Below are 15,431 nucleotides of genomic sequence, written 5' to 3'. Positions count from 1 at the left end.
GCGGTGGGTCCAAGTCCAGACGAACCCATGCAGATTAACCGATCCCGATTGTCCCCGGAGGAGCGGCAACGTCGTCATGAGGGTAAGCTCTGCCTGTACTGCGGAGCTGCGGGTCACTTCATCAAGTCCTGCAAATCCCGTCCGGGAAACGAGAAGGCCTAGCTTGTTCCGGAGGAGTCAAGTTGGGGGTTACGACCAAATCTTCTCCCACTTCGGACTGTTTGCTTCCTGTAACGTTAATCACCAAGGCCACTTCCAAGTCTTTTGAAGCCCTGTTGGACTCTGGAGCTGCGGGGAATTTCGTTTCTTCCCTCTGTGTTCAAAGCCTGAATTTGGAAGTACGGTCCATCGAACGGCCTATTTCCTTGACAGCCATCAATGGTACTAGGATATCCAAGGGTATCATAACAGAACGCACGGTTCCAGTTAAACTACAGGTCGGGGCTCTACATCAAGAATACTTGGAGTACCTGGTGATCCCGGAAATGCATCACGATCTGGTTCTTGGAATACCTTGGCTCAAAAGTCACAATCCCCATATCGATTGGAAGACCGCACAGATTCGGTCTTGGTGTTCTTTTTGTCACGTTAACTGTCTCACCCCTGTTTGTCCGCTTCGTGTTTCTTCTAAGGCGGAGGAGGAACCTATTTCAGAGGCATACCAAGAATTTAGAGATGTGTTTTCGGAACAAGCAGCCGACCAGTTACCACCCCATAGAGCTTGGGACTGCCCCATTGACCTTATCCCTGGAAAAATGCCGCCTCGGGGTCGCATTTATCCTCTGTCTCTCCCAGAGACACAGGCTATGTCTGACTATATCAAAACCAATCTTCACAAGGGATTCATCCGCCCCTCTACTTCCCCGGCTGGAGCGGGCTTTTTCTTCGTGAAAAAAAAGGACGGAGGGTAAAGACCATGTATCGACTACCGCGGCTTAAATGATATTACCATCAAAAATAAATACCCCTTGCCTCTAATCACAGAGTTATTTGATAGAGTTCGTGGTGCCCATGTTTTTTCCAAGCTCGATTTGAGGGGGGCCTATAACCTTATACGCATCAGAGAGGGAGATGAATGGAAGACCGCCTTCAATACCCGGGATGGGCATTATGAGTACCTGGTGATGCCGTTCGGTCTTAGCAATGCTCCTGCTGTCTTCCAGGGATTCGTCAACGAAATATTCCGAGACATGTTATACCTAAGTGTCGTGGTGTATTTGGATGACATCCTGATTTTTTCAAAAGACCTTGCTGAACACAGATTACAAGTCAAAGAGGTACTCCGCCGTCTATGTGAGAATCATCTCTATGCCAAGATGTCCAAGTGTACTTTTGAAGTAACATCAATACCGTTCCTCGGTTATATTATCTCGGGGAAGGAGCTTCGCATGGATCCGGAGAAACTCTCTGCCATTCGGGACTGGGCACAGCCACTCTCCTTGAAAGCAATACAAAGGTTCCTGGGTTTTGCGAACTATTATAGAAAGTTCATTAGAGGTTTCTCCACCATTGTTGCACCCATTACCGCCCTAACGAGAAAGGGTTCCAACCCGGGGTTGTGGTCTCCCGAAGCCATAGAGGCCTTTTCCCACTTGAAATCAGCTTTTATGTCCGCTCCAGTACTCCAACAACCAAATTTCGAGGAACCTTTCTTCCTAGAAGTCGACGCATCCTCGGTCGGAGTTGGGGCCGTTCTCTCTCAGTATGCCTCAGATAAGAAATTACATCCGTGCGGCTTTCACTCTCGTAAATTCTCTCCAGCTGAACGGAATTACACTATTGGAGACCAGGAACTCTTGGCGATTAAATCTGCCTTGGAAGAGTGGAGATATCTCTTAGAGGGGGCCAAACATGTGACTACCATTTACACTGATCACAAAAATTTGTTGTATATCAAAACCGCACAGTGTTTGAATCCTCGCCAAGCTAGATGGGCACTCTTCTTCACTCGATTTTCTTTCATTATCAAATACCGAGCCGGGACTTTCAATACCAAAGCGGATTCACTGTCCCGTTCACAAACTCCCACAGATGATGAGGATTCCTTTGAACGGAGTTTAATTTTAAATCCAATTTCTGTCTCTGCTGCCTCGACTACTCCAGGTTCTCTTCCTGGAAGAATGTCCGTACCGGTCAAATTCCGGTCGAGGATACTTCAGTGGGCCCATATCTCCAAATTCTCCGGTCATCCCGGCACCCAGAAGATGTACAAGTTTCTGCAAAGATCTTACTGGTGGGACTCCATGAGGAAGGATGTACAGGATTACGTTAATTCCTGTCCCCAGTGTACAGAGCATAAATCTCCCCGTTTACCTCCTGCTGGGTTGCTTCGTCCTCTGTCCATTCCTATGAAACCCTGGACTCATATTTCCATGGACTTCATCACTGACTTGCCCCATTCCAAGGGTTGCAACACCGTTTGGGTAATCGTCGACCGTTTTTCGAAGATGGCACACTTCGTTCCTTTGACTGGTCTACCAACAGCCCCGAAACTAGCTCTACTGTTCATCCAAGAACATTTTCGGTTGCATGGGTTGCCACAGGAAATAGTCTCTGATCGTGGGGTACAGTTCACCGCAAGGTTTTGGAAAGCCCTCTGTTCGACTCTACAGATTAAACTTAAGTTTTCCTCTGCTTATCATCCCCAAACGAATGGACAAATGGAACGAATCAATCAAGATCTAGAGACTTTCCTCCGTCTTTATCTCTCCCCTTCACAGGACAACTGGGTGGAGTTGTTACCTTGGGCAGAGTTTGCCCATAATCATTCGTTTCATTCTTCCACTGGTGAATCTCCATTTTTCATCAACTATGGGTTCCATCCAAGTGTTCCAGAATTACTAAGCCTTCCGATGGAAGAGGTTCCAGCCGTAACGTCCACTCTACTACACTTCAAACAAATTTGGAGTAAGGTTCATGCTAATCTTAAGAAGGTTTCAGTCCGGTACAAGTTCTTTGCGGATAAGAAACGGCGAGCCGCTCCACAATACAAGGTTGGCGACATGGTATGGCTGTCCACACGTAATCTCCGGTTGAAGGTGCCCACCATGAAGTTTGCTCCAAGATTCATCGGTCCTTACCCTGTGCTACAAGTCCTGAATCCTGTGGTCTGCAAGCTGGGTTTACCTTCACACCTACGTATACCGAACGCCTTCCATGTTTCTCTTCTTCGTCCTCTCGTCCTTAATCGTTTCCATTCAAAGACCTCTAGCCCCACCTCAGTGGAGACTGAAACAGGAACAGACTTCGAGATCAAAAATATTCTAGACTCGCGTTACCTTCACAAGAATCTGCAATATCTGGTGGAATGGAAAGGATATGGTCCTGAGGAGAGAAGTTGGATAAAGGCTTCTGAGGTCTCGGCTCCTCGACTAGTACGGATCTTCCATGCTAGACATCCTACGAAGCCGGGAAAGTGTCCAGGGGCCACTCCTAGAGGAGGGGGTACTGTCACGGCGCCGCGGTCTTCATACTTACCTCTCCGGGCGCGCTGGGTCTCCGTGCGGCCGTCCTCGCTGGCGGGTCCCCGGCGTCCGGGGCTCCGTCTAGCAGGCCTCCACGTCCGACGTCCTCGGGAGCTGCGGGTGATGTCATCAGCCCGTCCTCCAATCAGGCCCTGGCGGGAAGTTTAAATTCAGACGCCGGGCAGTGCTCCGGCGCCTGAGTATCATCGTTCAAACTGTACCTGTGATCTCCAGTGCTCCGTGCCTCCAGCACATCCGTGCCTCCAAGCACCTCCGTGCCTCCAGCACCTCCGTGCCTCCAAGCACCTCCGTGCCTCCAAGCACCTCCGTGCCTCCAAGCACTTCCGTGCCTCCAGCACATCCGTGCCTCCAAGCACTTCCGTGCCTCCAGCACCTCCGTGCCTCCAAGCACCTCCGTGCCTCCAAGCACCTCCGTGCATCCAGCACCTCCGTGCCTCCAAGCACCTCCGTGCCTCCAAGCACTTCCGTGCCTCCAGCACATCCGTGCCTCCAAGCACCTCCGTGCCTCCAGCACTTCTGTGCCTCCAAGCACCTCCGTGCCTCCAGCACCTCCGTGCCTCCAAGCACCTCCGTGCCTCCAAGCACCTCCGTGCCTCCAAGCACTTCCGTGCCTCCAGCACATCCGTGCCTCCAAGCACCTCCGTGCCTCCAGCACATCCGTGCCTCCAAGCACCTCCGTGCCCCCAAGCACCTCCGTGCCTCCAAGCACCTCCGTGCCTCCAACACCTCCGTGCCTCCAAGCACCTCCGTGCCTCCAGCACCTCCGTGCCTCCAGCACCTTCGTACCTCCGTGCCTCCAAGCACCTCCGTGCCTCCCAGCACCTTCGTGATTTACCAGCACCTGTCAAGTTCTCTCTTTCAGGAGACCTTCAGCGTCCGCATGTGCCTCCTGTCCGCCGATCAGATCCTGCATGAGGAAGACTTACATCTGGCCATCTCTGCTGCGGCCCAGTTGCGGTTCCACTACCCGGTCATCGGAAGAAACCCCGAGTCCACAACCTCCTCAAACCAGGTCAGTGATACAAGTGTAAGGTAATGCACTGTGGTAACAAGAACAAAAATAACACCTACCTACTAAATGGGGTAAAATTAGGGGATTCTGTACTGGAAAAGGACTTAGGTGTCCTCATAGATAGCAAACTAAGCAGTAGTATCCAAAGTAGGACTGCAGCAAAGAAGGCTAATAAGATATTAGCATGCATAAAACGGGGAATTGATGCTAGGGACGAGAGTATTATACTCCCGTTATATAAATCACTTGTGAGGCCACACCTTGAATACTGTGTACAATTCTGTGCACCTTACTACAAAAAGGATATCCTGGAGCTAGAAAAGGTTCAAAGGCGGGCGACCAAACTAATTAAGGGTATGGAGACGCTGGAATACGAGGAAAGGCTTGCAAGACTAGGCATGTTTACACTGGAAAAGAGGAGATTAAGAGGGGACATGATCAACATTTACAAATATATAAGGAGACCATATACAGATCTTGCACAGGACCTGTTTTTGGTTAGATCAACACAGAACTCGTGGACACTCGCTCAAGTTAGAGGAGATTCCGCACAATACGGCGTAAAGGCTTTTTTACGGTAAGGACGATACGTGTTTGGAATTCCCTGCCTGAGGGAGTTGTAATGGCCGACTCAGTCAACTCCTTTAAGAATGGGTTAGATAAATTCCTAATGGATAAGGATATCCAGGGTTACGGGGCATAGTCACGCACTATGGTTATTATAAAAAAGAGGGGTAAAACGTAACGGCAGTCATCAACTTCAGTCAAAATTTTATACAAAATAATCGTGCATAGGAGACCACAAATAGGTTGAACTCGATGGACAATTGTCTTTTTTCAACCTTAGATATTATATTACTATGTTATGTCGCTATTGGAATTACATTACAGGGGGGGACTTGAGTTCCGATGAGTCCATACTGTATGTCGTGTATGTTTTATACACATATCTATTGTGTACTTCTTTTTTTTTGTTTTACATTTCATTTTATGTAAAACATTTTTTCATGATATCTGATTCGCATAACCATTCTTTTTGAATTTTGATCTAATTGTTTATATGTAAGCGCTGTTTCTTTTCATATATTTCTAATAAGCTTTCGTAAACTTGTTACAATACATGTCGGTAATGGCCCTTTTAGATGTGTCTAAAATGCTATAACAATGAAGGACATATTCTATATAAATTAAATTACAGATGTAGCCATGTTCATCGTTGCTGCAATCCTGCGTAATTTGCTGGACAGTGACTATTCGCAGCCGGCGATTGCTCCATTAATTCCATTAGGAATTAATGACGGGATCACAGAGTGCGACATCGCAGCCTGCACGCCATGTAGAATGCCGCATCGCAGCAAAGATGAACATGGCTACATCTGTATCATGTATGCATTTAGGAGTGCAGAGGAATTGGGGTCGGGATGAAAAGGAAGAGTCATCACTAAAGTCCAATCAAGAAAATGTTTTATTGCTGCTTATGATCTAGTTCTGTTTCAAGATAGTTCCTTTTTTAACTATTGTGACATGCAGACCTTAGACATAAATCATGCTAAAATGTAAATGCTTTTTCAGTCAAATGATCTATAAATGAATCTAAGACATTGTCATTATTTGTTAGGCAAGGATCTTACATCCTGACTGATGTAATCATCTGTCTGTCTTGGACTTCACTTTTGATAGGATGCCAAGCGGCTGATTTTCGTAGTGGATTCTGGGAGTATTTTAGTCAACTGACCAATGAGAAAAATGGATGGAATCTGCAAGAAAATGCTGTCAGAGAAGTCACGTGAGTGCACTATAACTGCTCCAACTGTTCACCTGCAACTTCAAGAAATATGTTCATCAGGGGCAGATGTACTATAGTGGAACATAGGGGGTAATTCTGAGTTGATCGCAGCAGGAACTTTTTTAGCAGTTGGGCAAAACCATGTGCACTGCAGGGGAGGCAGATATAACATGTGCAGAGAGAGTTAGATTTGGGTGGGGTGTGTTCAATCTGCAATCTAAATTTCAGTGTAAAAATAAAGCAGCCAGTATTTACCCTGCACAGAAACAAAATAACTCACCCAAATCTAACTCTCTCTGCACATGCTATATCTGCCCCCCCTGCAGTGCACATGGTTTTGCCCAACTGCTAAAAAAGTTCCTGCTGAGATCAACTTGGAATTACCTCCATAGACCATTTCCTGTTTTGCCTCATTACCAGGTGAAGCAGCAAGGTATATCAACAAGATGTATAAACATCTCGTTTGCAGGAGTGGGGGAGTAAAAACTCCCTCCTCCGGCGATCCCCGCTGAAGCGCACAACGCATCAGTAAGCTGATGTGCTGTGTCTCCCTGCCCGGCTGGCTGCAGTGCACATGTGCGAGATCTTGCTGCAATTGTGAGATCTCTCATGCAGCCCGGAGCTGGCAGCAGCCACACTGGCTGTGGTGTATGGGCAATGTGGTGTTGAAATCGATAACTGCAGGTTTCGGAACATCGTGCACTGCCCTGCATATCAGCATGCTACTGTACCTTGTAGATAGCAGCGCAGATATAGATGGGGGCCACTGAGCAAGCACCGCTGGTGTAATACATGGGAGAGAAGTGCAGAGGTGTCACCGGGTGTGGTGACACCTGGTGCGCACCCTTGGTATCCGAGTGCGTCAGGGACATGGCTGTAAATAAAGGTCTTGTGGGATCGGCACTCTGGTCTCCCAGCGCTGTCGGCTCCTCTTCTATGACAGGAGCCGGGTGCTGTAGCAGACTTTCACACTGCAGCTCCTGTCACTGCAGAGGAGCCCACATTTTGGTGTCACCCCTTCCAGGCGTCACACCCGGGTGCAGGACACACCTCCCAGCACCCGCCTTGTGACTCCACTGGAGAAGCGGTATAGTGCACATAACGTGCGCTGATACTACTTCTCCCCCATAATGATGATTCATACATCTACCCCTCAATCTCTTGCACTAACAAGTTAGATGTATTAACTATTAATAAACTATTTCCTAAGGAGGTGACTTTTGCTTCACCATGAAGAACTTCAAACCAATACTCTATAGTTGGGAGACTCTGCTCCTTCCACTGTCAAATGCTCAATGTAATGTGCTGCTTCATCATCCGCTTGCAGGTGTCTCTGCTGAAGAGCACACACAAGGGAAGTGCAGCCAGGGGAGGCAGTGCCTCCCCTGTCATAATGATTAAAATAATACAAAGATCCTACTTTGTATTATTTTTATAATTTTTAATCTGAGAATGCAGCCAAATCTCTATGGGAGGCAGCGAGAGCGCTGCCTCCCACTGACAATAATAAAGTGTCTGAAGCTGGGGGTTGGGCCAAATTGCAGGCTGGAAAAGCCCATCGAAAAACGAATGAAAAACGGCACCAGCACAACTGCCTTATTGACAGGAGGCTGTGCCTTCAGCCCACATCAAGGCACACCCCTGTCAATCATTGGACAGCAGCAGGCAGTGGGCTGGAACGGATGGGCAGAGAGTAAGATCTCCACACACCCCCCCTTCCCGGCCGGATGCATCTTTAGTACATAGAGTACTCTTATTACTATCAGGGGCGGATTGGCAGGGGTAGACTTTACCAGGAGTTTACCCAGGAGGTCAGTCCGTGTGGGGGCCGCTGAAGTCATCTGTCATGCTTCGACCAGCACTGATCGGGAGCTGGCCACTGAGTCAGAGACGGAGAGAGGCTTCGCCTACTGTCCTCACAGGTCAGCCTCTCGCAGATGGAGGCTGCATGAGACAGACGCCGGGGCTGGGCACAACAGAGTCTCTTTTCCTCAGGTTCCCACTGAAAAGGGCCAGACTGAACAGCACCGCCAGGCATCTGAGGGGCTACTGTGTGAGAGCGCAGTGCTGCAGCTAGCATGCGGGACCAGGCATGGCAGGGATAGGACACCAGCAACACCAGGTCAGTGCTCAGTTCAGTGTCCCTGTCCCCCACCATAACTGACTCCCCCCCCCCCCATCCCTGTGTCTCCCTCCCTTCCATCCTCTACCAGCCCACTGCAGCCATCTCACTACTCCCACTCCTAGAAACTCCCAGCCAGTCCAGTCACAGTGTACCCCCTCCCTCATTCAGCTTAGAGTCCCCCTTCTCCAGCCTAGTGTCCCCCCCCCTCCAATCACCATCTCACTGATAAAGCGGATTATTTACCTTAGAACACAAGCTATTTATTAATATCGTGAAGCCGTAATGGCCGCTGTCCCTCGTGCACGTGCTACGCACTTTGTACGCTATTTGCGTACAAAGACCTTGCACGTGGTACGCTAGTTACGTACACACGCTGCGCTGTGAGTACGGAATACACACAGCGAGCGTACACACAGATAATATCCTTTTAACCCTTAAACAGAGTATGCTTATACTGTAAATCTTAGTGTTGAGATACTGCAATGATATAATGCTATTTAACCTTGATCTGTAAGCTAGCTGTTTGAGCGATTGAGATGCTCCGTTTACCCTCAGCAATGTAATAAACACACAATACCTTGCTAAGGTTCCAACACCTTTACTAACAATATTTAGCTAAGTAAAAGAGAAAAGAAAACAGTGAACAGTTCATACACTACAGGCTAACATTAAAACCTAACAGAATAACTAAACAAAAATATACACAATAGCGAACGATCGCAAACACAAATACATCGACTAAGAATGAATGGCTAACATTAAAACGGGTAACAAAGTGGCCACAGAGAAACATACCATACGGGGAACACTCGCAAGCGCAACCGGAATCCAGTCCTCCAATTATCAGAGATAAATGTTGAAGAGAGAGAGTACTGGCCGGTCTGGGGACAGTGACCCTTATATACACAACATACAGTGTACTACAAAGGGCCCTACAATCTTATTGTTCATTGGACACAGGAATGTCTCCTCACATTATAACAAAAGGTCATAGGTTAGTTTGAACAGGTGGGCTGTGACTATATCAAACTGCTCAGGTGGGAGGGAATCTCAGAATTCCCGCCGCATGGATAATGAACTGCAAATATAGGAAATGTCCAGAAACTACTAATGGCCATAACTATACGCAGGAGCGATTAATCTTTACCCAACTAGCACCGGATTGTTCCTAATAAAATGTTCTTTAGTTAGGTACCAAACACCACTGCTCAAACCCTGTCTGACCCTTCATATCATGCAATGAGGAATTCCTCTGTACAGCGACCAGTTACATTAAACAAACTTACAGTCATTATTAAGGGGAACATTATCTATAAAACATACTATTTGGTTTTATTATTTAACTATTGAGTCGCCCGCTAGACGCACACAAACTCTACCGTAAATGCACATACCACGCGCTTGAGCGCATGGCCGAGGAGACGCCATCACGCAGCTGCGAGTATCCGCACGCACGGGAGAGAATGTGCACGTGCAGCGGGCAAGCGCATGAGGTGAATATATGGCAACGTGTAGCATGATATTTTTCCGACTTTGACAGTCCACCCTTTGGCAGTCACCAATAACTGCCACTTCCTAAAACAGTTCAAAAAGAGAAAAATATATGTCATATGTAAATACATTTCTATGATTGGGTAAGGGAGAAGAGAGGAAGGTGGGAAAAAGGTATGACCTAGTGAGATAGTAGAAGCATGTGTGTATGAATCCATGTTTGAGGGGTCATGTATCATCGTGCCGTACGTGTTTTAAATCAAGCTTCGAGGTATTGCGAAGTATACATTTGAATTCCTTCTTATCCCGTATTACGGGTCTGTGGATGGGCTGTCAAACTTTACCGAGCTCTTTTCGGCTTTTGGTTGCAACAAATGGGGGAGCACATTTAGTTGATGATACATGAATGGGGGAATATGTGAGTGCTGATATCTGTATCTATATTCCCTATCGACTATGTGTGTCATTACCTGAAGGTTGTAGAAATGAAGATAAGAAGCAATTATGGTAAATGCAGTCATTACTTCAGGCAGTACTTTTCCAATATAGCACAATCCCTCTGAGTTTCGGGCAAGCCACTTATACACCTTTCTCCCGCATATGAAATATGCATCATCGGGGAGAACAAATGGGACGGAGTATGACATTATCATGTTACAAATTTTCCATGTGAAATCTCCTAACCCTAACTCTCCCATCTGTTTAGTACACGTATCTGTTTGTACGATATGTGCACAGTATCCTGGTGATACTTCTCCAAATCGCATGGTTCTACTTCCTAGAGTGTACCTATACTGGAAAAATCTTCCATGGTCAGCTATCTGGCGTATAAGTTCTGTGTCTATGGGCATTCTGTCGGCTCTGTATGAAAAGGTCATGGTTTGATTACTCCATGACACTTCCCAATTTCCCGGCTTTCGGGGATTGGAAATGTTAAAGCACACTAAGGACCTATCCACATGATATTGGTGGAGCTTCAAACTAGGAGGACTAGAGATATTAAACCTCTTGTCCACCGGCCTCCCACCACTTAGCTCAAGTACCTCTCCTACAGTTAAAGGAAATGGTACTAGTCCTGATTTGCTATGGCCTTGAGGTACTTGAGAGCATACCCAACAGTCTGTCTGATTTAACACTTTACCCACTAAGGAGTGATAGTCACTCAATGGATGCCGGTCCATGTGGACATTAAAACTGGACTGACATTTCTTGATGCACCCATCCTCAACTATATTGTCACAGTGCCTACAGATGCAGTTCTCTTCAGCTAACAATCCTTCACAATTTCTTCTATTATCAATGCTACCAGATCGTTTTCTGATACTCGTCTTTGCTCGGAGATTATGTTGCTCTTGGAAATTTACGCCTGCATCCTGGTCATCAGAACCCATTCCAGATCCTTTCTCGACCTCCATGGTACTCTCACCGAAACAGACTGCTCTGGTCAACATTATGGTCAACAGGAAAATCCGGATCACAGTCTCTTGGGGCAAGTCCATCTTAGAGGAGTAAAAGGAGAAAAATAAGAAGGGGGAAAGGAAATAGGAGGGAGGTGGGAACTGGAGAAAATAACAAATGGGAAAAAGAAATCTGGCTCGACAAGCTTCTGGTCTTATTATTCTCAGCGCTCAGGTGTCGTCTCAATCCTCCCTGAACAGACACTCTAGTGATACAACCTCTACCGTCTGTTCTTTATCACGGGACCTCTCTGGGTCAGTGACCTTTTTGCAATGAGACGAATGGACCCAAGTCTCTCTCTCGGCAACCTTCAATGCTGTTGTGCTGGTCAATAAGACTTGATATGGTCCTTCCTATCTGTCAATAAGGCGACCTGAGCGTAGAAAATTCCGTATCATTACATAATCCCCAGGTTCAATGTCATGACAATTACTGTCTGGCAGGTCAGGAGTCACCAACTTTAGATTATCATTCTGATTCCTCAATTGCTTACTCATCTTAACCAAGTACTTTACGGTTACTTCATTGTTACATTTCAAATCATCCTGGGGGTTAATCATAACATGGGGTTGTCGACCAAACAGAATTTCAAAAGGAGACAGATTAAGAGGGGACCTGGGGGTGGTTCTGATGCTGTATAATACAATTGGCAAAGCTTCAGGCCATAACAGTCCTGTTTCAGTCATTACCTTGCTCAATTTATTTTTAATAGTGCTGTTCACTCTTTCCACCTTCGCACTTGCCTGGGGAAAGAGTGAACTATTAATTCCCAGCTTACTATTAATTCCCATCAATTTACACATTGTTTGAAAGACTTCACCTGTAAAATGGGTACCCCTATCACTCTCAATGATTCTAGGGATACCGTACCTACACACAAATTCCTGCACAATTTTCTCTGCAGTAAATACAGCGGTATTTGTGGCTGCGGGAAATGCTTCGACCCAATTTGAGAATACATCAATACAGACCAAAACATACTTTACATTTCTACAAGGTGGTAATTGTATGAAATCAATCTGTATTACCTGGAAAGGGCCATCTGTCGGAGGGATATGGGATGGCTCTGTTGGTATTGCCTTTCCGATATTCTTCCTCAAGCAGGTGAGACATGTCATTGCTCTTTTACCCGCATGGGAAGAAAATCCTGGGGCGCACCAATAAGCTCTTACTAGCTTACACATTCCTTCTTTGCCTAGATGAGTCAGCCCATGTGCCGCTTCCGCTAGACTTGGAAGGTATGCTCTGGGTGCCACTGGTTTACCATGTCCATCTGTCCAGAGTCCTGAGGACTCCTGGCCATATCCTTTTGACCTCCAAACTGCCTTTTCCTGCGGGGAACACAAATTTTGCATTTCACACAATTTCTGTGTGTTTACAGTATTAAATCAGTCTTGTACTATCTGTTTGTATGGGGTTACTAGCTGCTGATTTAGCAGCTTCGTCTGCTCGGCTGTTACCAAGTGATACCGGGTCTTGGCTATATGTGTGAGCTTTACACTTGATAACAGCCACTCTGTTGGGTTCCTGTATCGCTGTTAGAAGTCTTTTGATGTGGGCTGCATGCGCTACGGGTGTGCCAGCTGCCGTCATGAAATTTCTGAGGCGCCATAGGGCTCCGAAATCATGGACTACTCCAAAGGCGTACCTAGAATCTGTGTAAATATTGGCTGACTTGCCCTTAGCCAATTCACATGCTCTGGTTAGGGCAACCAGTTCAGCAACTTGTGCTGAGTGTGGTGGGCCTAGCGGTTCTGCTTCTATGGTACCTTGGTCATCTACGACTGCGTATCCAGTATACAAGTCTCCCGAGTCCGTCTGTCTGTGACAACTACCGTCAGTGTAGAAAGTAAAATCTACATCTTCCAGTGGGTTGTCACTGATGTCAGGCCTTGCCGTGAAATTTTGGGTCAAATATTCCATACAATCATGCGTGTCATCCCCTGTATTAAATCCTCCTTCACCATCACTCTCATCCTCCACCCTTTGTGCCTGTCCAGGCACACCTGGGAGATACGTTGCAGGATTTAATGCGCTGCATCTCCTTATGGTAATGTTTACTGGGGCCATCAATGCCAATTCCCATCTTGAAAACCGCGCTGATGAGACGTGTCTGGTTTGGGCCGAATTCAGCAAGGCTGACACTGCATGTGGTGTATGAATTGTGAGGTTGTGTCCTAGCACTACATCTTCGCTCTTTGTGACTAGCAATGCTATTGCTGCAACACTTCGCAAGCATGTGGGGAGGGATCGCGCTACCGTATCTAGCTGAGCGCTATAGTAGGCTACCAGCCTGCTGGCATCACCATGCTTCTGGGTTAAGACACCTGCTGCGCACCCAGCACTCTCTGTTCCGTACAGCTCAAAGGGTTTCCCATAGTCTGGCATATCTAATGCCGGTGCCTGCGTTAGGCACTGTTTGAGTCTCTCAAAGGCCATCTCGGATTCGTCTGTGTGCGAAATCCGATCAGGTTTGCTTGATGAGACCATCTCCTGCAAAGGTAGGGCCAGTATGGAAAAACCTGGGATCCAGTTACGGCAATACCCACACATTCCTAAAAACGTTCTAATCTGTTGCTGGGTTTGTGGCAGGGTCATGTCACGAATTGCTTGAATTCTATCAGCGGTAAGGTGTCTCAGTCCTTGTGTTAGACAGTGTCGCAAATACTTCACACGGGTCTGGCATAATTGTAACTTGTCCTTGGAAACCTTGTGTCCTGTGTCTGAAAGATGAAACAGGAGTTGTTTCGTATCTCTCAGGGACGCTTCCAGTGAATCTGAACACAGTAGTAAATCATCCACATACTGGATCAATACTGATCCACTCTCTGGTTGGAAAGACTGTAAACAATCATGCAGGGCCTGTGAGAAAATACTTGGACTGTCTATGAAACCTTGTGGTAAGCGAGTCCATGTGTATTGAACTCCTCTGTATGTGAATGCGAATAAGTATTGACTGTCAGGATGCAGAGGTACCGAGAAGAAAGCGGAGCAGAGGTCAATTACAGTGAAAAATTTGGCAGTGGGAGGGATTTGCATAAGGATGACAGCTGGATTTGGCACTACGGGGAATTGACTCTCAACTATTTTGTTGATCCCTCTTAGATCCTGCACTAATCTGTAACCCCTCCCCCCACTCTTTTTAACAGGGAAGATGGGACTATTGGCAGTGCTGGACGTCCTTACCAGAATGCCCTGTTGTAGCAAGCGCTCTATTACAGGGTAAACTCCTAACTCCACCTCCGGCTTCAGAGGGTATTGTGGGATTTTTGGAGCTATCCTACCATCTTTTACTTGCACAACTACTGGGGCTACGTTTGCCATCAATCCAGTGTCTTGTCCATCCTTGGTCCAAAGTGATTCCGGTATCTGGGAAATCATTTCCTCTACCTTGGACGGACACCTATTTACAACAACAGTGTGTGACATTAATCTTGTTGGGGAGTCTAGCATATCCTGCGCTTCCTGAGCGTGGTTTTCGGGTATGTCCAAGAACACACCTTCAGGAGTACAGTATATGACGCATCCCATTTTGCACAGTAAATCTCTCCCTAGGAGATTAGTCGGAGCCGATGCAGCCAGCAGAAAAGAATGCTTGGTATGTAAAGGCCCTATCGTAATCTCTGCTGGTTTGCTTAAAGGGTATTGTCGCACTACTCCTGTTACCCCCATGGCTGGAATTGTTTTACCAGTGGTTCTCATGCCCACGGTCGAATTTATCACTGACTTGGCCGCCCCCGTATCTACAAGGAAATTTAGAGATTTTCCAGCTACATCAATTGTGACCTCAGGTTCATTTCCAAGGCTCGCAATTAATTTCACTGGCTGCAGACTACAGGTGTGGCCCCACCCCTATGGTGCATGGTGAACTCCCTGCATTGCGCTGGCAGCTATTACCTGTGAAGGAGGGAAATGGGAATTATCAGAGACTTGCCAGTCTCTTCTTGGGGGATACCTTCTTGTTTCCCCTGCGTGTGGCTCATAACTCCGTCTCTGCGGTCCTTGATCCCAATTTCGTATGTCATGTCGTTGTCTAGGGTTTTTATATGCATTGTGTGGATTACTGGTGCAGTT

The 15,431-nt window shown here is 46.9% G+C and overlaps 1 protein-coding gene across 1 annotated transcript in view; it reads left to right on the top strand.

Annotated features, from left to right (window-relative positions):
- The window catches only part of APOA5 (apolipoprotein A5), a 47,454-nt gene that overhangs the window by 14,578 nt on the left and 17,445 nt on the right, over window positions 1-15,431 (top strand). The window contains exon 3 of the mRNA XM_063943286.1: window positions 6,178-6,283. Within this exon, the coding sequence (XP_063799356.1) occupies window positions 6,178-6,283 (106 nt within the window). The remainder of the gene's footprint in view (window positions 1-6,177; window positions 6,284-15,431) is intronic.

The sequence above is a fragment of the Pseudophryne corroboree genome, chromosome 10 (genome assembly GCF_028390025.1).
Source record: "Pseudophryne corroboree isolate aPseCor3 chromosome 10, aPseCor3.hap2, whole genome shotgun sequence".
NCBI classification, from domain to species: Eukaryota; Metazoa; Chordata; class Amphibia; order Anura; family Myobatrachidae; genus Pseudophryne; species Pseudophryne corroboree.
This window is presented reverse-complemented; position numbering and strand designations above follow the sequence as displayed.